Genomic DNA, 25,468 nt, shown 5'->3' with positions numbered 1-25,468 from the left:
TGAATCGCCATGTCATACACAGGCTGTAAAAATGGAAGGCCACCACAAGAAGCCAGAAAAGAACAGGCTCAACCCTGTTTGCTACCATCCAGTGATGGCCAAGGGTTTCAGCCCAGATCCAGCAGACCAAAGAGAGGAGGGCTAAGCAGGTCCTTCTGGACTTGAAGGGCCAGAGTGTCCCCTGGAGCACAGCAGGGGGGAACCCTCATGGGACCCGGGCCCACTTCTACTGTGAAGAAGTGTCTCTGTGTGACCTCCCTCTTTCTCATCAGCCTCTTTCTGCTGCCGCCCCTCGGGGGCCACAGCCAAGAGGTTTGCCTTGGGCCGCTGGAGATGAACCTGCCCCTATGGCAGAGATTGCTCGTCTAGTTTTCCAAGGCTCGTGCCAGACCTCTCCACACCCACGGCCAGGAACGGAAGCCCACGACCAGCTCACTCTTTAACGGATGGAGCAGCAGATACCAAACCAAGACTCAGAACAGTTTTTAGGTTGAGTGAGCCAGGACTGGTAGCACTAAATCTCTAGCCTCACTGCCAGTACAGAGTTTGATTTGAGCAGTCTGCGCGTACACACACACACACACACACACACACACACACACACACACACACACGCACCCTGCCTACAGAAAGTCTGCTGCTGCATTGGCCCAATGGAATTGCAGGATGAAGCCAGGGGGATCTGGATGATAACATTAGGGAGGGTGAAGGGGAGAAGAGGCCATGAATGGATCGTCTGGATAGCTCCAGAATGCACGCTGGTCTTGGAAGGAGCATCTAGAAGTGTGGCCCGGGATGGCTTGGAAGGGTTTCCTTGCTTTCCCTCCAGGCTGTCTCACCCAAAGCTCCAAAGGGTTTCCCCCCTTCGGGGCTTAGAGCCCAGCACCATCCTCTCCAGTGAACCAGAAGCTGTGAGCATCGGCCATTTCTGAAAGGTGGGGGTGGGCTATGGATTTCTCTCCAGTTTTGCAGAACAGGAAGCGGCGAAGGGTTTGGCGAAGCTAAAAGAGGCAGCTCGCTCCTGACTTGGCGCAGGTCTTCCTCGCCCCTCCGCCCCTGCTGCTGGCCCTGGTGCCCACCCCTCCTTCCTCTCTGCCTTTCAGGCCCAGTGGGAGGGCTTGACGGGACGGATTGCCTTCAACAAAACCAGCGGCCTCAGGACGGACTTCGACTTGGACGTCATCAGCCTGAAGGAAGATGGGCTGGAAAAGGTGGGTGGCTCCTTTGCTTGCTCGTCTCTTGGCACCTCTGCGGAAGGGTCTCGGCGGCTACCAGGACCCCCCCCAACTCGGGCAGCTTCAGAGAGAGGGGGACGTGCCCGAGTCCCCAGAGAAACAAATGCCTCCCCTCCCCCCCAAGATGGCGGGCTCTGCTGTGGGTTCCTCGCATGAGTGGGGGCTGGCCCCAACTTGGGTACAGACTCTTTTATCTTTCCTTAAAGCTTTGTTTAAACAATCACGTTTTTTTTCCAGCTTCTCCAGCTCCATAGCTCTGACTAGCCTAGAAAATATCCTACAGTCCTAGGGCTGGAAGGTACCTTTGAGGTCTTCTAGTCCAACCCCCTGCTCAAGGCAGGAGAGCTTTGACCATCGCAGTCAAATGGTTGTCCAACCGTTACTTGCAGCTCAGGCCTTGAATCACCATTGAAGGGTTTGGCTAGATTGGTTGGAAAACTCTTGCATGTTTCCTAGGGGTGAAAGGAGGCAGCCTTACCACCCCTCCCCGTTAGTTGATACACACACACACACACACACACACACACACACACACACACACCTGGCAATCCAGCCTAGGTCATTCTGGGGAGTGGAAGGTTTGATGTGGCCACAGCAACCAACCATCGGTCCTGGGGGCTCATGACTTCCCTTGTGCCCATCAGGCATCCTGTAGTGGTGACTTGTGCAAAGAGGTGTCTATGAACTGCAGAGGGGAGGGGGAAAAATCCCCCCTTGTGACATTTGGTGCCAAGTCACTTTTTGGCATCTCCTCTGCCGTCAAGAAGCAAAAATCATTTGTTCATTTTCCTTGTTTCCTGGTTGTGCCCCCTGCAGAGGTGCTCCTCCTCCTCCTTCTCCTGTGTGTGTGTGTGTGTGTTTAAAGCTTTTTCCGAGCTCAAGAGAGGCTTTAAAGTGGCTGCCTCAAATCTCGGCAGAGTCGGCCTTACAGCCTTGTCAGGATGTAATGCGAATTAATGGCGTCCCAAATGAAAACAAATCCCTGTGGATACTTGTGCCTTGTGTTCAGTATTTTACATTTGCTAAGGTTTCGGATTTAGCACTTTCCCGCCTTCTGCAACTTGCAGATTGGTAATGCCGTATTCCGTGCTCTTGAGCTACCACAGTTAGCGGAATCGTGTTAGGGATTTGCAAAACAACAATGAATGCAATCAGCTTTTGGGCTCCTGCAGAGATGACCTCGTCTTGCTGAAGTCATTGTAGGCGAGGGGAGTGGGGAGCCTTGGTGTTTTGCTTCCCAACAGTCCCACAAGTCTTCCCCCCACATTGCTCATTGTCAGATAAAGGGGAGGGGGTAGTTCTCAGATAAGCAGCAAACCAAAAAGTGTGTTCACTAAACTCTTTCACTGTATGGCTGCACACTTCTTTTTTGTGGATTATTGTATAAGCAGGTGGATAGTGCGGCTTCCTAAAATACTATTTCAAAAAGAAGATTTTGAATATTGCATGGTTTGACTGAGATTGGATCCTTTGGTCCGTCTAAGAAAATGGGGAAATAAATCTTTACGTTCTGCTTTCTCATTTGTAAGCTTTATGGACATCGATGATGTATCGCCTAACATTTTTGGAAAGATCATTTGAAGTCATTATGCACACATTCCACGTTTTCTGCTTATTAGAGCTGCCCTTTCAGAGACCAACTTGTTTCAAGGCTGGACTGGAGTCTTCAGATGGCGCCGGCCCTGCCTGACCCCCCAGGAGATCCGGCCCTTCCAACCTGGGGGTGGGGGGTGGGTGGGAGCAAAGATGAAATGTTGCCAGGACTCGTGAGTTCCATATTTGCTTCTGACACAGTTACCAAAGGCTGGGGTTGGTTGTGATGTTGCAACACATCTTTCATTATTTTTTCAACATGCTTATTGGCAGCCGAGCTGGTGGATCTGAAGTGTCTCTAGCTGAGGTTGTGTGCTGCTCACTGAAAAAATTCAGGTGTGTGTGTGTGTGTGTGTGTGTCATTTCAATGAATGTTCAAGCAAAACTGCCCAGCAAAGGAGCTTTGTGACACCCCACCGAAGATAAAACCAAGTGGTCCCCTTGCTTTGCTCATCTGTGAGGCAGAGGCAGCTCCCAGATAGACATATACATTTCCAGTTTCTGCAAGGAACAGCCACCAAGCAAGTCAAACCCATCTCAACAGATCAAAGGGCTGTTCAGAAACCCAGGATCCTGCCACTGTTCAAAATGGGGCAATTGACTGTGATCTGATTTCAAAAGCCCTGGTGACAGCTGAATGCAGCAGCTCGCTCCCTTGCAAATCACTGGTGGTGTCTGCATAGCACCAAAGGTTGCTGGGAGAGCAAGGAGTTGCTCACCATGACCTGCAAACAACTGGGACTTAATCCAGTGGATCACGCTACCGGCCCATGGACCTAAAAGCCTACAACTAAAAGTCTAAAGCAGAAAGTCTTTAAGAAAATACATATTTGTGCACCAATCCTGAAGAGTAACAAAGCCATAGCTACCAATGCACTGACTTGCAAGGTATGTGCTATGTTTGTACTCCTGCCCAGGGAGGAATTAAATTACACCTGCATCAGGTGCAAACTGATCTGATCGCTAGAGGAGAAAATGGATGGTCTAGAGCAGGGGTCCCCAACCCCCGGTCCGTGGACCAGTACCGGGCCGTGGTATGCCAGCAACCGGGCTGCACAAACAAGCAAAGCCCGATCCGCAGGATGCAGGCAGCACACAAAACCACGCAGCCTTCCGGGCCATAGACACACACCTCTATTCATGGAACCAGTCCCTGGTGCCCAAAAGGTTGGGGGCTGCTGGTCTAGGGGCACGTCTTGCCACTCTGAGTCTCGTCTGTGAAAAGGAGGAATTCCTTGGAAAGGCAGAAGTCAGCACTCAAACTAAATGCAGCAAGGAAGACACAACTACAAGAAAAAGAAAGAAGCCCTGGAGGCAGACTGATGGCAGCATGTCATTCTAAGAAGAAAAATACCAGGAGATTGTCCCTGCCACTGGAGCTGAACAATCGCTTTCATATCCTCCCCCTGGAAGAAAACACACAGACATCTGGAGTATCAAATGTTCCCATGAGGACGAAAAGTAGCTCAGATTGTCACAAAGACAAGTCTGAATGAGTTCCCCAAAAAGACATGAGCAGGTGATTGGTGACTCACTTTGGAGGAACAGAATCAGCAATTTGTAGACTGCACAACCTATTCACAACCTATCGAGAGTTGTCTTGTCTCCCAGGTGCAAAGATCCAAGGTGTGACAAGGCTTATCCATATAATCAATCCCATTATAATCTCTTTCTCCTCTTTCACGTTAGGAAGAATGATACAATAAAAAGAGCCTGAAAAACCTATCAAGCAACTATGAACAGCTAGGCAGGAAGGCAAAAGGGTTAGGAGCACAGGTGGTGTTTTCATCTGTATTGCGAATGAAAGGTCAACATACAATGAAGTAACAGAGAATTTTAAAGGTAAATCACTGGCTTAAGAGATGGTGTTGTCAAGAGAAGTTTTGATTTCTGAACCATGGCTTACCTAGAAGAAGGGCTTCTGGCAAGCGATGGGATGCACCTCATTGCAAAGACTGGAAGAATATATTTGGGAAACCTCTGACTTGGCTCATCCATAGGTCTTTCAACTAAAATTGGAGGGGGAGGGAGACCATTTTTAGGACCAAACCCAAAGCACAAATCCCAAGACAACAAATCAGACAATGAGGAAAGGGGTTGTGAGAAAGGAGGGGCACTCAGGGATGTAACAGGAGATGCAGGAAGCAAACATTGGGTCAACCATAAAGGGCTCAGTTGCTTGTACACTAAAGCTCAAAGCACGGGGAACAAACAGAGAACTTGAGGTCCTCGTACATGAGGATTGGCATGACATTGTTGCTGTTACTGAAACTTGGTGGGATGGAAGCCATGATTGGAACATTGGGCTAGAAGGCTATACACTGTTCAAAAGAGACAGAACCAACTCAAAAAGAGGGGGAGGAATTGTATGTAAAGAATTACTACATCTCTACAGAAATACACAATACCAAGGACAAAAGCCAATTTGAAAGTATTTGGGTGAATATTAGGGTGTGTGTGTAAATGACATTTCTATAGGTGTTTACTACAGGCCATCTAAACGGGTTCCCTGACATGTCTAGCTGACAACTTTAAATCTCAAAAGATGGAGGGAAGTAAAGGGCCAACTATAGCAGACTTAATTCTTACTAATAGGGACAGAATGGTTGAGGGGGTGGAACTGGTAGGAACTCTGGGGGAGAGTGACCATGTCAGACTAGAATTCACCATAATGCAGGGACAGGTAACAACAAAGTCAAACTAGTGTTATCATCTTCAATAAACTAAGGGAGAGAATAGGAAGGATTCCATGCATAGGAATCTTAGAGGGGAAAAAAGTACATGATGCTTTTAGATACTTTGAAAACAAGATGATAAAGGCCCAAACAAAAACAATATCACAGAGAAAGAAAAATAAGAGGCTCCAGAAAACCTAGCACGGTTGCACAAAGAGCACTCTGACACTCTGAGGGGCAAGAGGACAAGTATAGAAAATGGAAAGAGGGGCATATAACTAGAGCAGAATACCAGCAAATAGTCCAAATTTGCAAAGATTGAGTCAGAAAAGCTAAGACACAGATGAACTCGCAACAAATGCTAGAAATAACAAAACAAGATTCTTTCAGGTCCATTAATGGAAGAAGATAGCAAGAAGGTGACACGCAGCAGGGAAAAAGCAGAATTGTTTAATTCCATCTTTGCATCTGTCTTTACACAAAAGGAAAAAAGAGCCCAACCTATCAAGAGCAGCACTGTGGGAGACACAATAGGAATGAAGATCAAAATAGGCAAGGAATTGATAAGGGAATACTGTCTGCTTTGCATGAGTTCAAATCTCTGGAGCCAGATGTTTACATTCGAAGGTACTAAAGGAGCTGACAGATGTGATTTCGGAACCAATGAATTAAATCTTTCAGAGCTTCAGGAGCACAGGGGACTGGGAAAGAGCTGATGTGCTTCCAATCTTCAAAAACGGTAAAATGGATCCAGGAAACTATAGACCAATCAGCTTGACATCAATACCTGGGAAAATTGTAGAAAAGATAACCAAGCAGTGGATTTGTGAGCATCTAGAAATAAACAAGAGATTACTGGAAGGCAGCCGAAACAGGAATAGGCTGTAGCTCTGGTGTTCTTCTAATGGGTTTCTTAAAAAGAGATCATGCCAGACAAACCTTATTGCCTTTTTTTTGATAAAGTAACTAAATTAGTGGCTCAGGGAAATGCTGTGGATATGGTATACTTGAACTTCAGTAAGACATTTAACAGATCCGACCACAGCCTACTTCTTGGTGAGACAGAACAATGTGGAATAGGCGACACCACCAGATGGATTGGTAGGACTTGGCATGTAATCCTCAAAGGAATTCCATCCACATAGAGCAAAACATGCAGTGGGGTACCTCAAGGATATGTCTTTGGCTTGGTGTTCTCTAATATCTTCATAAATGATCTAGATCAGACATGTCAAACACAAGGCCCGGGGGCCAGATCCGGCCCGCGAAGTGGTTTCATGTGGCCCCCGAAGCCATCCTGGAAAGAGTGAGGGAACGGTCCCCGCTGCCTTGGCCCTGGCCCAGAGACCCTCCTTCTGCCAGAGACCCCCAGATCTGTCCCACTCCTGCCCAGGCCCCCATAGGCACCCTTGATGCAAACGATGTAGAGCTAGCCACGCCCAGTCAGTAGGCCATACGCACTCTAGCCACGCCCACCCAGTAGGCCACGCCCACCCTGGCCATACCCACCCGGCCCCCTGAGGGCAACCGCAATGCTGATGTGGCCCTCAATGAAATTGAGTTTGACACCCCTGATCTAGATGAGGGGTTGGAAGGGTAACTGATCAAATTGGCAGATGACACCAAGCTGCAGGAAAGTGCCAACACTCTGGAAGATCAGCTCAAGATTCAGAAGCATCTTGACATACTTGAGGATTGGGCACCATCTAACAAGATACAGTTCAGTGGTGAAAAAGTAAGGTCCTGCACCTAGAATAGGTGATACCTGACTTAACAGTGAGATGGATCTAGGTGGCCACACTTAAATATGACTTATGCTGCTGATGCTGCCACCATAAAAGCCAATGCAGTCTCCTAAGCTGCATCAATAGAGGGATAGCATCAAAGCAACAAAAAGTGATATAACCATTTTACATCACGTTGGTGAGACCACACTCGGAATAATTCCTCCAGTTTTGATCACCACAATACCAAACAAATGCTGAGGCCCTAAAAAGAATGAAGAAAATAGCAACAAAAATGATAAGGGGTCTGGAAGCTAAACCATATGATGAACGGCTAAGGGAACTAGGTATATTTAGCCTAATGAAGAGAAGGTTTAGGGGAGACATGATAGCATCTTCTAGTACGTGAAGGGCTGTCAAAGGAAAGAGGGTGTTGTATATAGCAGCTGAGGGCAGGATAAGAAGCAATGGGCAGAAGGGAGATTCAACCTGGAAATAAAGAGGAATTTCATAACGGAATGATTAATGGTTAGCTTGCCTCCAGGCATAGTGAATGCCCCATCGCTGGGGGTTTTGTAGAAGAGGTTTTACAACTTGTCAACCATCCGGCTAGCGAATTCAACACTGAGGAATCTTTACAGCTTTGAAATGCCATAAAAGATAAACTTTATTGAATATACATCTCAGTACTGAAGAAGCAAAGTCAACTCTAGTCTTCCTGTGCGAAAATCTGATTAGTTGACAATAGTTTTTCATAACCCCCACCCACCATGTGTTCACATTGCCCAATCACACCTATTCGGTTTGTTATGGGAACGGTCCATTTCTCCGTCAAACACCTGCTTTTGTGACCTTGAGTCTCACCGTCTGTGGACGGCTTCTTGAAACTCCTGTTTCTTTCCCAAGCTCTCCCTCCCTCCTATTTCTATGGCAAATTGAGTAGCGACAGAGGTTAGCAAGCATCTTAGCAACTCAACCTTGACACAACCATTTGTCTGGGAAGGTATAAGGACTTCTGTCTTGGGCAGGGGTTTGAACTAGAAGACCTCCAAGGGCCCTTCCAGCCTAGGATTCTGTGATTCTTAATTGCTTGCTTGCTTTCCCAAAGCTTTACGCAAGCAGGCCTCCCCTTGCATGCCTTTTGTTGGTATGGCTGCCTCATCTGCATGCATAGTGACCTGGAATGACTGTGGCTGGGCTGGCCTGAGTCAGCCAGTGGAGAGGGAAAGGGGGAGAAGGAGCTGGTTCTGCCCTTGAAGGGCAACAGTGCTGTCATGAGGGCTGAGGAGCTGACCTGGCCACTAGCCAGGGCTGTTGTAGGGAGGTTCAGAGTCCCATTGGTCCAGCCTACTATAAGTGGTTGTAGACTAGAGCCTGGGACACACCAACCTCCCTAATTGCTGCTGGTCTGACCCAAATTGGAGGGAGAGAGGAGGAGAGGAGAGGAAAAAACCTGCAAAATAAAGTGCTGGAGAGGAAAGTTGGAGAGTCACGAATGAGCAGAGCAGTTGTCATTCCTGGTTGGAAGAAGGGAAGGGAAGTCTCTGAAAGTGGAGATCTTTGCTCAAAACCAAGATGACAGATGCTGTTGCTGGTGAAACCATGGTATCTGGGGAAAGACTGGGTGGGAATTCCAGAGAGTTCTTCCCCTGGAGATTCAGGAGGTTTTGCTGGGCAGATTTAAGAAAGGAGACAAGTTGGTCTCCGTTCTTTCTCATTTTGATAAAAAAGAAATCCATATTCTACTTCCCCTTCTCATCTACCTCAGTCAAATCATTACAAATGATTGGAAGCGCCACTGCTTCAGATGGGAAGGCGGTGCAGAGAGTGGTGAGGATGGCAGAAAAGATCATTGGCAGTTCCCTCCCTTCCATCCAGGACACGGCACATAAGTGTTGCTTGAGCAGGGTCTGCAAGATTGTCTGGGACACGACGCACCCTCTTCACGACCTGTTTTCCTTGTTACCTTCTGGGAGGAGTCTCTGTGCTATCCGAAGCAGAACATCCAGACTCAGCCACAGTTTTGTTCCATACAGCATTAACCTGGTGAACCCTAAAGCTTCTTCTTTGCATTATGTATTCAAGTTGGACAGTGATTAATATTTATACGTTGTTTATATGTAAGGGTGAAAGTTTATAGATCTATTGTATATAGCAGGTTTAAATGTGTGTTATGTTTGAGAGCAAGGAACTAAATTTCATTTTTAATGTGTGCCAATGTGCCCACAGTAAAAAATAACAATAAAGGTTATCTTATCTGTCTTATCTTATCTACATACAAACTATTTGCCTTCAACTGATGGAAATACTCTCTGAACAAACATGGGTGAGCTCTCCCTTTTACTTTTTTCCAGGTTTACTGCTGTCAGCATTTGAGGACGTTTTCTGTGCCTTCATTTAGGGCCTTCACACTATCTGACCGCCTTTCTTTGCCACCTGTTTTTTCAGGACCAAAAGCTCTAGTTTGGTTTCTCCTCACTCTTAGCCTTTGTTTCCATCCCAGGTTGGTGTGTGGAGCCCCTCGGATGGGCTGAACATCACCGAGATCACCCGGAAACAGGGGCCCAACGTGACGGATTCCCTGACCAACCGATCTTTGGTGGTCACCACAGTTCTGGTAGGTTACTTGGGAATCCTTCTGCTTTCCTGTACTGCTTCAGATGTGAGATAAATACATTCCTCAAAAAATGAATAAAGAAAACCTTAAACTCTGAGCTGCTCTGGCTCACCAGGCAGGCAGGGATTCTGTAAACTCTTGCCTGCCCAAGAATTTCTCCTCATGGGTTAACAGAGATGACCAATGGGTTGCAATTGGCCTGCTGTGGATTGTTGTCCTGGGACCTCAGGCTCCCTTCTTGAGGCCACCCGGCCAGGAGTGGCTCAGAATTTCTATGAATCCATCTCAGTCGATACCTCCCCCCACTGAGGCACAGCTGGGTGTTCCCGGTGACCGGAGGAGCTTTCGGTAACTCAGCTGCCATAGCAGGTTGGTCTCTGGTCACCTAGTGACTGGTAGCTTCTCTGAACCGCTGCAGGGTGGGAGAGCCATTAAAATCGTTAGTTCCAAGCATCCCTGAATCTGGATGGTTTCCTAAATATGCCTGAAGAATTTAATGCGCTGAGCAGCTAGTATTTTTCTCCTGTGCGTGTTCTTCCCTTTTATTTTATTTCCCAGGGGGCTAAGTGCAATGAAGAGGATTGGGGTGGGGTGGGGGTGGAATAGATTAGGGCTCTTTTTGAAGGGCCCCACTGTGGGGGCAGAAAGAGGAGCTTTCTTCTTTGTTTCTCCTATATGGCCTAGAACAGGCCTGCAATCTTTTCTGGGACGGTCCCAAATATTCCATTCAAGGGTGTCATGACTGAGAAAGTGGTGTCCTTGAAGTTCTAGATCTGGATCCATTTCAGTCTCTTTCCTCAGATCCTGCAGTGTACTCCCAGTCCTTTGTGGGTCAGCCAAAAGAGAGCCGGAGTTTGATTGTTGGGCCAACTGGAAGTTGTTATCTGGTGTGTTGCTGTTTTGTGCTTGAGCTCTGACTGGCTCCGAGAGGGTCCTTGTACCACTGTCGTTTTGAGTTTGGAAAAGCAAGCCTGTGTGGCAGGGTGTCCACAAGGCATGCCTCAGAGAGGCAAGATGGCAGCAGCAATGATGCAATAAAGCACCAAGTGTTTTTTTTAATGTTCTCTAGACATTTTATCTGTTTAGCTTTCCCTGATTCTTTGTTTAATTGAGGAGCCCCAGTTTTGTTCTGGATTAGCCTATCACTTTAGCTCCTGGTAAAGGAAGAGGGGAATGGAGGCTTTGTATGTGGACCTATTCAAGGGGTTTCAAGCAAGGCCTTCCTTAGCGCTTTTTTGGGGGTCAGAAATAAGATGGAAGAAATTGCAGGAAACCACAGAAAGATTCCTAACAAAAGATGGAATTGATTCAACTTCCTATGATGGAGAGCAGTTGCAAGGAAAAATCTCCTTCAGAAGCACCCACAAGTTTGAGAGCATGAGAGTGGCAGGGAAGGGAAGCTGATGGCCCTCATCGCCCTCTTGGAAGGAGGAAAAGACTCGGGGGCGCTTGTCACTTGCCACCTCAAATACCTTTCCACTTTCTGCCTCTCCCCTCAGCAGCAGCACAGACTGTGGCCATCAGCTTCCCGTTCTCTGCTCTCAAAATCCAGTCCCAAATATCCCTTTGAGTCAGCCATACATGCTAATAAACAGTTACAAGCCTTAATCACGGTAATTTCTGGTTAACACTTTTATTAAGGCCAATTTCAGGTTAAAAGAATAGCGAGCAAGATTTGAGTTCCCTAGAACTTCTCTCCAGGTCCTTTTTTCTTAAAAAAATATATATTCAAGAATAATAAATTCTCAGAATCCCATTCAGCTTCTTGCCTTGTCTACAAGGCAGGCTTCTCCCTTTGTCCTTGGCCTTTTTAAATGGAGGCGCCAGACCAGGAGAAGGCAGCCGCACCCCTGCAAGCCTTGGCTGGAGGAGATGCTGCAGTCAAGATGTACCGAGGCGTTCCTAGAGACGGACTCTCCCAGGTCCTTTGCTGCCTCCGAAGCTTCGACTCTTCCAAATGCTGAACATTTGCAAATGTATTGCAGAAGATTCAGCCTGCTGTATTTTTAGCGCAGATTCATTGTTGCCAGAAATTAAAATGCGCACCTCTGAATTTTATTCTCGTTAGGGATAGTAAGTGGAAAGACACATGGGAAGTCTCTGTTAACAGTAAGAAAAAACAAAAGGGAGGAACAGAGGGGACCCACTAATGCTTCATCTGTCTACCTAAAAAAATGTGACTGATACAGACCAGGAGAGTCATGTTGACTCAGATGTTGCCTGGATTAACAAGGTCTGCATGAGATGTTGAGGTACCAGAACAATCTGGTGATAAGTGGGCTACTTTGCAAACCATATATGGGCGAGACAAGAGAACCTGGAAACAGATAGGATGCTACTACAAGAATAGATCTAATAAGAGGGGATATATGAAATGTCTTTTGGAATTATGGATAGACAGAAGACCTGCGTCCACAGTAACTGAGAAACAGCTAGTTACTCAATGCTTCAACATAATGAAAAGAAAGCTATTCTCCTAATTTGAAGTAGACCAACTAAACATTATATCCCATGCTTAAAAAGACCCAGAAGAACAATTGAGTGTGCACCCAACACCTGAAGCTGGAGTGTCACTACCACCCTCTCCATGACAGAATGGGAACAGAGAAAGAAAAACAAGAAACTGCAAACAAAATCACCGTGAATGCCCAAAGAGCTTGCTGACAAATTGAGTGGGGGGAAAAAGGTCAAATATAAAAAATGAAAAGAGGGACACATAGCTAAAACAGAATACCAGCAAATAGCCTGAATCTGCAAGGACACCTCAGAATGAACTAAGATTTGCAACAAATATCAAAAATAATAAAGTTTCTTTATTACATGTAAGAAACAAGAAAAAAAGTCAAGGCAACGATGGGTCCACTAATGAGAAAAGATGGTAAGGAGGTGAAGGGTAGCAGGGAGAAAGCGGAACACCTAATTCATCTTTTGCATCCTCCTTTACCCAAAAGAAAAAAAAAAAGGACTGAAAGGTCCAACCTATCAAGAGCAGTACAGTAAAAGATAGATTAGGAATGCAAGTCAAAATAGGCAAGAAAATGATAAGACAACACACCTATCCACTCTAAATTAAAGTTTAAATCACTAAGAACAGATGGATTACAACCCAGGGATCTTAGGAGATGTGATTTTGGATCCACTGAACCAAATCTTTCTAAGCTTCAGGAGCACCAGGGAAATACCAAAGGACTGGAACAGACCTGATGTGATTCCTATCTACAAAATGGGGGGGGGGGGGAGACACCATACCAGGCACCCTCTCCTCTGCCTTCGCCTCAGGAAGAACAAAGTCTTTGTTCTAAAAAAAGAAGAGTTAAAGAATAACTAAGCATCTAGAACAGCACAAAGCAACAAGGTGGTCTGCACTGATGTTGTTCCAAAGAAACCCAAAGAATACCTGGTCAAGAAATATCATCTAGAAACAGGGTAAGATTAAGGAAGCAATGGAAATAATAAAGCAGGAACTAACAGCTATAGCAAAGAAGATCAACAGACACAAAATTCAAATTGCACACTATAGGCAGACTCTACAATTTCAGTTGAATTTCTACCAATCCATTTAATGGAGAGAATGCAAGGAACACCTGACGAAAGAAGAAACGGTGCAGTTCTGGGTGCAGCTGTTTGACAACCCAAGCAAGAATGCAGATTGGAAAAGAGGAGGTGGGTAAGAATAAAAAAGAAGCTAAAAGGAAAAAAGATCAAGAATTAATCAGCACCAGGTAAGAGGAACTGCATTTGATTGGTCTGCAGCCATTCATTGCCAAGCAGTTTAACAAGAGTCACCTGAATTGTGAGATGGGCAGCAAATAAATTGGATAAATAAATAAGAAAGTGAAATTGGAGATTGGTTATAATAAAAGATCCAACAAAGGGGCAGTACTGACAACTACAGGCCAATTACTTGTTTATAAACAGCTTTGAAATTGCTAACTGGTATGGTAGCTGATGCATCCAACAGTATCTAGTTGAAATCAAACTCTTTCCACCTGAGCGGGAAGGTAACTGTCCAAACAGCAGAGGTACAAAAGATCAGCTCCTACTTGGCAACATGATTCTGGAAAACTGCAAGAGAAGGAAGAGCAACTTGAATCTAATGTGGATTGATTACAAGAAGCCATTTGACTCCTTGCCACATGACTAGATAATTAAGTGCTTAGAAATAATAGGAGTCAGTTAGAAACATCAGAAGCTTTGTGTAAAGATCAATGGCACAATGGAAGGCACATTTCCTGTTCAATGGTGATAGACTTACTCTCACCACTGCTGTTTATCATTGCATTGATTCCTCTGTTAATATTGGACACATCAAGCCATGGCTATCATACATCAAAAACACCTGCCAGACTATCCCACCTGTTTTACATGGACAATCTGAAGCTGTATGGAGAAATACTATCTGAAATAGAATCACTGCTCACTACTGTCCATATATAAAGCCAAAATATTGCAATAGAGTTTGGAGTGGACAAATGTGCCACCTGTACCATCAACAGGGAGAAAAATAATGAAAACTGAAAGAATTAATATGCCATATGAAAATAGAATCAGGAGTCTGGATAAAGAAGATCACAACAAGTATCCGGGCATCCTTCAGGCTGATAACTTCAAATGCATTGAAGTCAAAGTAAAGTTAGTGGTGAATTGATCAGAAAAATGAATAAGATTTTAAACTCCGAACTTGGGTAAATGAAATACCATCAAGGCGATTAACAGCTGGGCATTTCCATTCGTTAGCTGTACAGGTGGAATAGTGGGCTGGACTTAAGCTGAACTAGAAGCTTTCAATAGGAAGACCAGAAAAATAAGGACAATGAATCATGCCCTTCATGCAGCAAGGTTGGCAAACCTTATTTACCAAGGAATGTTGCAAATACATCACATAGTTGAAGGAAAAAAAGATGGGCATTGGAAAAATACCTGAAGGATAGTGAAGAAGATGCATTCAAACTAGTATACCATGAAGGCTTATTGAATAGCAGATGGTCCAAAATAATCCACATAGAAGACCAAATGAAGAATAGAAAAGGGACATGGCAAAGCAAAGTATTACATGACCATTATATTAAAAAAAAAAACTAGCCGGCAAAACAGATAACAAGACCTGTCACTGGCTAGGAGCAGGAAAGTTGAAGTTGAAGAAAGAGACACGGGATAATTCCGGATGCAGAAGCCAAGCCTTAAGAACAGATGCATAGAAAGCCAGAATTGAGAAGACGTCAACAGACAGCAAACGCCAACTCTGCAGAGAAGTTGAAGTAACAGTGGACCAGCTGCTGCAAGAAGATCGCACAGACTATCTACAGACAACGGCATGACAAAGTAGCAACAATTGTGCATTGTAAGATGTGCAAGAAATACCATTTGACTGCAGTCAAGAGTTAGTGGGACCAAAGAGTAGACAAAGTCATAGAAAATGAAGAAGGACAAATGAATTCAAAGAGACAAGCACCTGCCGCATAACACATCAGACTTAACAACTGTCAATAAGAAAGACAAAAAAGTCTGAATAGTGGATGTGGCGGTACCTTGAGACAGCAGAACAGAAGAGAAAAAACTGGAGAAGATAACAAAATGCAAAGTCCTATAAATAAGGGACATTAGAAGGGAGAGAACCGACTTGGGTCTAGGAAACAGTCCTGATCAGGCTGCAAGAGAGGAAAAACCTAACAGACACCCCACCCCTGCTGGATTTTCCTTCTTTCCTTGCTCAAATCCCTTGCGGACAGTTTCTGCTGGAGGAGCCTCCATATTTGCGAGATTTGAAGCCAGTAGAATCCCTGATGTTTGTAGGGACTCTATTTTCCTTCCATGAGAGCAAGGACAATCCCCTGGAGGAGGGAGGGAGGGAAGATCCAGATGCAGATGCTCTCTTGTTCTTGGCTGCTTTGGGTGTATAGTAGCGTTGCTGGTGGGAACCGCAATCTAGAAGGGGGAAAAAAGGGAAGAGAGAAGAAGGCTGCCTTCAGTCGCTCCCTCCCTCCCTTTCACACTCTTTTTCTCATAGATTGCAGCAACGTGTTGGGAGCAGCCTCGTGTTGCCCAACAGACGGTTGGTTCTGCTTTCCCCAGGCCCTCGAAGAGCTGTGAAGATCTTGGAATTGAGGGCACTTTTGCTGATAAATTTATTAGCAAGTCTTGAAAGCTTGCAAATTGAATGCCTGGCCATTTCCAGTAATAAATTGTGAAATAGCCTGAGAATATGTGCCTGGCAGAGTTCAGGAGTGACTCTGTGTTGGAGACCTCCCGGAAGGGTGCCAAGGGAAGAGAGCTTTTTGCACAGAGAGTCGTGGCTGCTTTGTTGGAGGTTAATGTGGACGGCCTTGGAGCCTCCTGAGGTTCAGGGGACCTCCAAGCGCTTGCAGATGGGTTACAAACCTGGCCATTTTGTCAATTTCATGGCACGTGGGATCTTTTATATATACCACGTGTTCAGTCTTCACATCATTGTTTCTGATACTGTCCACTTCTCTCAGTTATTGCACTCTTGAGACAAGTCACAAACTTTGTGTCATCAAGATACACCAGAACCCATTTGTATAAATGATCATGTAGGACCTCATTAATTAACTGCATAAACACGGCTGGGTCCCCTGCAGTCCCATTGGTAGCTGGATGAAAAGCAGATGATAAGCCTTGAGATGATCCAATTAATTTAAGGAAACTCCTCCAAAATTTCACTGTGAACTACACTCCTCTATCTGAAATTATTCGCTTAGGGGCGCCGGGCAGTCGGTAGATATGTTTCAGGAACAATTTAGTCAGTCTTTGGGCAGATGGGAGTCCTTTGCAGGCGATAAAATGAGCCTGCTTGTAACCTCACAGGTTTGGAGAGCAGTTTTGGACGTATGCCCAGTTTCGTGGCATTGACACTTTGGCTGTCTGGTCTGGACACCAGTGTTCTCATGCTATTGAATAGTGCAAGGCACGCATTGCTTTTTGAGTTGAGTGTGGGTTTCTATGCAATGTGGGGAAGAAATAGGGCAAAGCTTCATGGATGCAGAAATCTGTATATGGGAGGAATGCGCGACTGAACATAAAGTGAGACATCCACCAGCAGCCTGGTCTTCTGCCATATGTTCTCAGTTGAGCACTAAGAGTCGTCATCCAACGTAAGAGGCCAGGACATTTCAAAATGCTTAACTTTGCTTGAATCTGACCAGCCAAATCTGCAAAACACAGCCAATTCTACATATGCTAATGCTGGAATGTGGGGGTGTTAATGATCAAGTTGGTTAGGAGGTTAATGCCAGAAAATATTGTAGCCATTCCAGCTGGCCGGGTGATTGGGGTACATAACTCCCTGGCTCAGTGTGTGTGTGTGTGTGTGTGTGTGTTGAATTCAGTGTCTATGTTCTTCATGTGGCTGTGTTATCTTTTCTGGCCATTAGGAAGAGCCGTTTGTCATGTTTGCCAAGTCAGACACAGTTCTGTCCGGGAACAGGCGCTTTGAAGGCTACTGCGTTGATCTCCTCGCAGAAATCTCCCGCATCCTTGGCTTCTCCTATGAGATTCGTCTGGTGGAAGATGGGAAGTACGGAGCCCAGGATGAGAAGGGCCAGTGGAACGGCATGATAAGGGAGCTGATTGACCACGTAAGTGAGAAGCCTTTTCCATCAGTGGAACTTTCTCACAAAGCATCCTCCTTTTTCTCATTTGCTTCTTAAAATACTTGTTTAAACTGCCATGAAATTCCATGAGAAACCATGCTCAGTGCAGACTTATGAAATCACTAAAACGAAGCATAAACAGGTAAAACTGAAACAATGATTGGATATAAACCAGGATTGGGAAAAATGTGCTTTACCTTATCTTTCATTCCAACAAACTTTGGCTGTGGAAATTCAGGGACTACATGGAAAAAAGAACCTGATTGCACTATTTCTGCCATCTCACTCACTCACACACAATGGCAGGGATTGCCCAGGCCAATAAACCAAGGGCAGCTGTCAGGCACAAGAAACCAGCAGCCTGCATGAAGTTAAAAAGCAATGCAAGTTTATTCCGTGTCACTTATACACAAGAATCTGACTTACTAACATTCAGTGTGAATTGGCGCCAGATAAGAGTCAATGGACTTCAAGGGGGGCTGGACTTAGATCTCTTTCAGGGGCACAGGGACTTCAGACTGATGATGCCTTTGACCCCACCCTCAGGGCCACCCTGGTCAGCTCCTACAGGCATACTGCTATGGCATCTTAAGTGACTTAGGGCCACTGAGCACACCAGACCTAAATCAGGCCACCCATATGCTCAGGCCTGGGAAGTGCGTCTTTGAAGCTGCCTGGGAAGCAATGAAGCCCTTTCCCCCCTCCACCAAAGAACAAAGCATCTGGACCACCTCTGGGGCAGAGGTGGAGAACCAGTCGATCCGAATCCGACCGATTGCGATTAAGAATCCTCACCAGGTCTTATCTCGCTGCGATAAGGGTGGCAAAATCCAACTACTTTTCCACCCTCATCGCGTCCGCAGATAATCGCCCGGCTGCCTTGTTCAGGGTGACTCGCTCCCTACTGAACCAAGAGGTGAGGGAGGAACCCTTGCAGGGTCGAGCCGAGGAATTCGGTCAATATCTGCTGGATAAAATTGCTCGGATTCGAACCGGCCTGGACTCCAACTGGGCTGAGTTGGAAGAACAAGACATGGACAGTCTTGTCGACGTCATCTGGGAGGAATTTGATCCTGTGACTCCTAAGGAAGTGGACAGGATTATGAGGAGGTTGAGCTCCTCCACATGCTTACTGGACCCGTGCCCTTCCTGGCTGGCTTATGCGGCTCGAGAGGGGACACGAGGCTGGTTCCTGGCGGTCATCTCTGCTTCTCTGAGTGAAGGTCACTTCCCCACCGCCTTGAAGGAGGCGGTGGTGAGACCTCTCCTCAAGAAGCCCACCTTGGACCCATCCTCATTGAATAACTTTCGTCCAGTCTCCAATCTTCGCTTCCTTGCGAAGGTTGTTGAGAGCGTGGTGGCGCACCAACTTCCTCAGGTCCTGGATGAAGCGGTTTATCTAGACCCATGCCAATCGGGCTTCAGGCCGGGCTACAGCACGGAGACGGCATTGGTCGCTCTGATGAATGATCTCTGGAGAGCCCGGGACAGGGGCCATTCCTCTGTCCTAGTCTTATTAGACCTTTCGGCGGCTTTCGATACCATCGACCATGGTATCTTGCTGCGGCGCCTCAGGGGACTGGGAGTGGGAGGCACGGTTCTGCGTTGGTTCTCCTCCTTTCTCCAGGGTCGCTCGCAGTCGGTGCTGGCAGGGGGACAGAGGTCGACTCCGAGGCCTCTCGTTTGCGGAGTCCCTCAGGGGTCGGTCCTCTCGCCTCTCCTGTTCAACATCTACATGAAACCGCTGGGTGAGATCATTCGTAGCTTTGGAGTAGGGTACCATCAGTATGCTGATGACACCCAGATTTCATCTCAACTCCAAACAGCATCAGTGATGCCCTCGACGTAATGTCCCGCTGCCTGAAAGCGGTCCAGGAATGGATGGGGAGGAACAGGCTTCAACTGAACCCGGACAAGACTGAATGGCTGTACGTACCGGCAAGCCAGGTTACTCAAAGCATCCCATCCCTTAACATCGGGGATGAGTTACTACCCCCTGTTGATAGGGCCCGCAACCTGGGTGTCCTCCTAGACTCACAGCTCTCCCTGGAAGATCACATAGGAGCTGTGACCAAGGGGGCCTTCTCCCGGGTTCGACTAGTGCGCCAACTACGGCCTTATCTGGACCTGGATGCCTTACGTACAGTCACCCATGCCCTTGTGACCTCTCGCCTAGACTACTGTAACGCTCTCTACATGGGGCTGCCCTTGAGATCCACTCGGAAGCTTCAACTGGTGCAAAGTGCAGCGGCACGGACACTCTTGGGAGCCTCCCGATACTCCCATATCACACCTCTCCTCCGTGCGCTGCACTGGCTTCCGGTTGCCTTCCGTGTGAAGTTCAAGGTGCTAACAATGACATACAAAGCCCTACATGGCATGGGTCCGGACTACCTACGGGAGCACCTTCTGCCAATGTCAGCACCCCACCGTCCTGTGCGCTCCCACAGAGAGGGCCTCCTCAGGGTGCCACCGCTCAAGGAATGTCGGCTGGTGGCCCCCAGGGGGAGGGCATTCTCAGTGGGTGCGTCAGCCCTCTGGAACTGCTTACCAACTGAAATCCGGATGGCCCCCGACCTCCGCACCTTCCGGCGCGACTTGAAGACTTACCTATTCCAGCAGTCCGGCCTGGCCTGATAGCTCTAATTGGGGTCCCAGTTTGTTTTGTTTATTGTTTTTTCAGTACTGTTTCATTATGTTTGCCTACCTTACTCTGTACACCGCCCCGAGTCCCTCGGGAGAAGGGCGGTTTATAAAAACAAATAAATAAATAAAATAAATAAATGTTTGGCTTAAGGAAATGCAGGGTCCTTGGTGCTCTCTGAGCTTGATTGTTTTCTTGCAGACATTTCATCACCTAACTAGGTAACATCATTAGTAATACCACAACCTCCTCTTCTTCCTCCTCCTCCTCCTCCTCCTCCTCAAACCTCACTCCCTTTTTGCACTGAACATGTTACCTAGATGGGTAATGAAATGTCTGCAAGAAAACATCCAGGCTCAGAGAGCATCAAGTACCCTCTCGCTTCAATCCTGAGCTACAAATATTCTCCTTTATTAAGGAAATGCTTCATAAAGACCCCACGGGAAGTGCCCAAAGAAGGCAATATGTAGCCAAGTGCCGCCGTCTTGCCTAATCCATGTAATTTGGCTCTGCCCCAGGTCAGAACCAGGCACACTGGAAAGAAATCCCAGCATGCCACAACTTTTCAGAGCATTGTTACAGACAAACCAGTGTTTCTCAACAAGGGGGAAGGGGGTGGGATTGAGAAGATTACCAAAAATTAAGCTTCTCTGGGACTTTGCTTGAACTTCACCTTCTATTGCAGAGGAGAATCTCTTGTCTAGTGTTGAGAGGATGACATTGAAAATAGGGGAAAAGTCCAAAATTACAGACCACAAGGATTATTTTAAAACTTCAAACTATGTTCTTCAGGACTATTGAAACAGGTGAGAATATTCCCAAAGGTTTTAATGCATTATCAAGCCTGCCTGGAGGAGGAAACTTCTTCATCTCTCTGTCCCAAGCCATTGAAGGTCCTATAGTCCATCTCAGTCCTCGGAGGGCAGGCCTACTCCTAGTAACTAGCTCCTCTTCACCGTCTTGCTTCCACACACTTTATAGCAGGTGATGGCAGAAGGGAGGCTAGGAGCCACGGAGAGCAGCTCTCTGGCTTACCGCAATCAGATTTGATGTTTCTAAATATGGGCACAGTTGGACACACCGAGCCAGCGAAGCCAGGCACTTCTGGGCATCACAGAGCCCGTGTATGTTTTTTTTCCCCTTCACAAGAGATGAGGCAGTCAAGAAGAGATCATGGTTTCTTCTTGTCCCTTTTCTTCCTCTTCCGATTCTGTTCCGTTCTTCATTGGGGTGCCCATTGCATCCAGCAGCTCTGTCTATAAGCAGCAGCCCTCCTTCTGTTGCTTAGCTGTCCCCATGTAACACTGCCCCAAAAACGTCTTCACCCCAGGCTATATTGTGCTGTATGATGCTGGTGGTGAATGAGTTGAAAAAGGAGCCAGCAGTCATCTTTCCATATGAATTGAATCATATGGAGTTTGGACTTTCCTTTTCCTGAAGGCGTGAACTGGAACTTGGTGCAGATGTTATCAAAATAAGTCCTTTGTCACGAAATCAAGCAGCTCTGAGGTTACATCTCCCATACTTGTGTACACTGGAAGGTCACTATGCTTTATGTGGATAGAGCAGGGGTTTTCAAACTTGGCCCTTTTATGACTTGTGGACTTCAACTCCCAGAATTCCTCAGCCAGCAAAGCTGGCTGAGGAATTCTGGGAGTTGAAGTCCACAAGTCATAAAAGGGCCAAGTTTGAAGACCCCTGTGATAGAGGATTGGAACCCTAAACTCTGCTAGTCCTAGTCTGATACTCTACACTTATACTATTTATTTAGTGGGGAATCCGTCCTCTGCCTCCCCCCCTCTCCCTTGGAATAGTGGCGTATCCTCTACAAGCAAAGAAGTCATTTTCCAATAGGAGAAAAAGGCTTGAGAGGGTAATTTAAAAGCAGCACGCTTTTAAGCACACTTTCAGAAAGTAATCACCACTTACAGTTATTGAAAGCATCTTTTGAAGTCATGTTTCCTCCCCCCCAAACCCCCCCCTTCAAGCATTAATTACCATCCCTCCCTCTCCACAACGCTAAGTGGGCTCCCTTTTAATTGAAGCTGTAAATGACTTTGCTCAGAGTTGCACGCTGCGTAATCAGGGGAAGATCGATGGAAGGCCAGAATCTCAGCAAGCCGGAATCTGCCTGCCAGAGCTGTGATGGGACTGGCTTTTGTCAGTTTCTGTCAGCCATTTGAAGAAAGAAAGGGGGGGGGGAAATCAGTCGGCAATGTAGGATAACCTCAGGGCAAATAGGCCTTGTTAACCTTGATTACCTGGGGGAGGCAGGTCCTTCTCCAGCTGTCTCTTTATTAATAAGGCCTTTGCCGCTGACAGTGACTTTCCGCCGTTTGATGATGAACCGGAGCTCCAAGTGCAGAAAGTCGTAGGAGGCCGGGCGCCTTCCTGGGCGCTCTTCATAATTGCGTGTAGAAATGCATCGAAGGGCTCAATAATCTCTCGTCCCGTTCTGTGTTTTTCATGCAAATTCAGGGCACCCCTCTCCTCAGACTGAGCCTGCGGAGGAGCACAATGTAATTAATGGCATAATTACCCTCTGAGCGCCGTTTCAAGAGGGCGCAGAGCAAGGGCAGGGCTCAGCCACCTGCAGATTAAGCCTTCTCCAGGAGGGCCTCAGTCACCCTCACATCACTGTAGCTGCACTTTGGCAACTTCTGAGTGCTTTAAGAACCTTCGGGGAGATGTGAATGGAGGACCCTGGGCAATATAGGGCTGGGAGTGGGGCAGGGTCCCCAGCATTCTGGGTGAGGAGGAGAACCAGCAGGAGAGGCTTCAGGCTTCCGTACCTCCTGGAGGCAGGTATGGGACTCTAGTTCACTTTCTGTCCCAGACAGGAAACGGTTCCCTTCCAGCTTTAGATCTGGACCGAGGCTGAGAAATCAAAACAGAAGGGACATTGAGCGCCACATTGCAAGCATACAGAAGAGAGCGTTGTGCAAAGCTTCAGACCAAGTCTGATGGGATTTAACCCGGAGGGGCAACAAGTCTCTGTCACCTTTGCTCGCTTGGTTTAATTAAGTTCTATAGCTGCCCATTTCAGCAACAACTCTGGGTGACAAACAGTGATTAAAAAATAAAATCAGATTCGTCACAATCATTAAACTACACAGCAACCCAGAAAACCAACAATCACCTGCATTTCCTTCATGCACTTGGGGCTGCAGACCAGGCAGAGAGCTCACAGAAGGCCAGCCAAATTGGCCATCCTGATACCCAGTGGAAGAATGTTCTCAAGGAAGGGGTCCTCAGCAGAAAAGGCCCTCTTTCTGGGCCCAGAGTTGCAGCAGTTGAAGCTTCCAAATACTCTTCAAAGGTAGCTCCATGTCTACCGTTTTGCAGTAGTCCAGATGAGAGGTCCCAAGTGCATGAGGAGCACGGGCAAGACCACCCAGTCCAGGTAGGGGCACAACTGATGCCATAACCAAAAGTGTGCAAAGGCCCTTCTAGACAGGGCTGCTCTTTCAGCAGGAGCCATGAGTCCAGAAAGACCCGCCAGATTACACACTGGATCTTCTGGTGCAGTGCCGCCCCATCCAGAACCAAAGGTGGAAGCTCTCCAACAGAAGGTCCAAACACCCAAACTCACCTGGTCTTGCCTGGGTTGAGCTGAAATCCGTTGCTCACCTTCTGGGCGCCAACAGCCTCCGACCACTGGGATGGGACATTCAAGGCATCATTCAGAGGCCTCGGGTGAAGCACCATTACCACATCAAGGACCTCATCCGATCTCTGCACGTAGATGCTAAGCAGAAGAGGGAGAGACAACTGAGGCCTGTGGCACCCCGCAAAGCAAAGGCCCTGGAGGAAGGAGAAGAACTAGGGCGGCCCAGTGCTGCCCGCCCCCAACCCCTGGAGACACCCTAGAAGAAGCTTTCCCAGGGAAGAGGCAGCAAATCAGAGAGAAGCCCATATTAAGAGACTTCTTGCCCCAAATCGAATGGGGGAGAGAGGAAGAGCTTCAGGGTAGCCACAACCTAGAATCGCTCAGGATATATTGAGGGGGTTAGAAGGTTTTAGCTTTAATGTGGCCAAATTCTGTCCTTTAGGGGGAAGCAAATATGGGATTGGATTCAATTACATCTCAAAGTTTCATCTCTCAGCTTGGGCCTGGCAGTACATCATTGTATAAAAGCCGTCTGTCGGGACTTGGTCCTTTAAGCAAAAAGGAACCTCAACTCCATTTGTAGTGAAAGATATACTTTACTAAAAGCCAAGTGGTTTACAATGTAGCAAAGCCAGAACTAAAGTTTGTGCACCAAACTTTGCCGGTTAAGTTGAGGATCTATCTTGCCTAAAGCAGGGGTCCCCAACCCCCGGTCTGTGGACCAGTACCTGGCTGTGGCATGCCAGCAACCGGGCTGCACAAACAAGCGAAGCCCCATCCGCTGGATGCAGGCAGCACGCTAAACCACGTCCCCTCTGGTCCGCAGAAAAACCTTTCTCCACATAACCGGTCTTTGGTGCCAAAAGGATTGGGGACCTCTGGCCTAAAGGACCAAGTTGGGGTAGGTCTGGCATTAAGCCAGAACTGAAGTTTGCGCATCAAACTTTCCCGATTAACTTTCCCCATCCAGTTCCTCTCCCTTGCTGGTCCAATGAGTAGTTAGCCTTCCCCCCTTCTTGACCAGCTCCCTCCCCACATGGTTCATGGCAGACTGGCAGCTAGTGAATGCAAAGCTCAGGCGTATGATGGCAGTCCTGGCACCCTCTTTTAAATTATAGCCCAAGGTAAATTACAATCCTTTCAGCCCCATATTTTCTGCCGGTGCCTTTGGATTGATGCCAACATTGTTCAGGTGACATGCAGGATGATCCTGGCCCTTGAGGCTGTGGTGTTCCTCCCTAGGGATGAGCAAGGAGCCCCTCTGGCATCTCCTAAAAGTCCTAGGAATTCTGAGTGCGAGGCTGATCCTGCACCCAGGCCGAGACTGGCCGTAGTGTTGCCCCAGGAAGTGGACGGCAGCATCTCCTTGAGCACTGTCGCTTCCAACTCTCATTGACACCTCTCAGATGAACCTGGATGGTCTTTGATGATGGTGCAGTCAGAGTGAGTGAAGGGCAAGTACTGCCAGCTTTTTTTACAGTGGCCAATTTCTGATTCTGTTTTTCCAAAGGTCACGACCTTTTGCCCATCCTAAAGTGGAACGTTAGGCTTGAGGGTGAGGGCACCAGATCTAGAACGAGGGATAAACATTGCCTCTGACTGAGAGGAAAGTGAAGCTATGCCAAGACCACTACCTCCTGTTTGAATAAAGAGGGGGTTACTTGGCCTTTTGTCAATGGGGCTGACCTATGACAGGAGAGGGTCACCTTATCTATTATCAAATTCATGGATTTGGCCATATATTTATTTAAATAAATATG

The 25,468-nt window shown here is 47.1% G+C and overlaps 1 protein-coding gene across 1 annotated transcript in view; it reads left to right on the top strand.

Annotated features, from left to right (window-relative positions):
• GRIK3 (glutamate ionotropic receptor kainate type subunit 3) overlaps positions 1-25,468 on the top strand; it is a gene marked incomplete at its 5' end in the record, with an annotated part of 229,784 nt that overhangs the window by 162,778 nt on the left and 41,538 nt on the right. Inside the window, 3 exons of the mRNA XM_081335134.1 lie at positions 1,104-1,211; positions 9,731-9,844; positions 17,236-17,439. Of these exons, the coding sequence (XP_081191260.1) occupies positions 1,104-1,211; positions 9,731-9,844; positions 17,236-17,439 (426 nt within the window). The remainder of the gene's footprint in view (positions 1-1,103; positions 1,212-9,730; positions 9,845-17,235; positions 17,440-25,468) is intronic.

Source organism: Vipera berus (assembly GCF_964194415.1).
Source record: "Vipera berus genome assembly, chromosome: 9".
In the NCBI taxonomy this organism is placed as follows: Eukaryota; Metazoa; Chordata; class Lepidosauria; order Squamata; family Viperidae; genus Vipera; species Vipera berus.
Note: the sequence above shows the minus strand (reverse complement) of the source record. Positions and strands in the feature narration are given on the sequence as shown.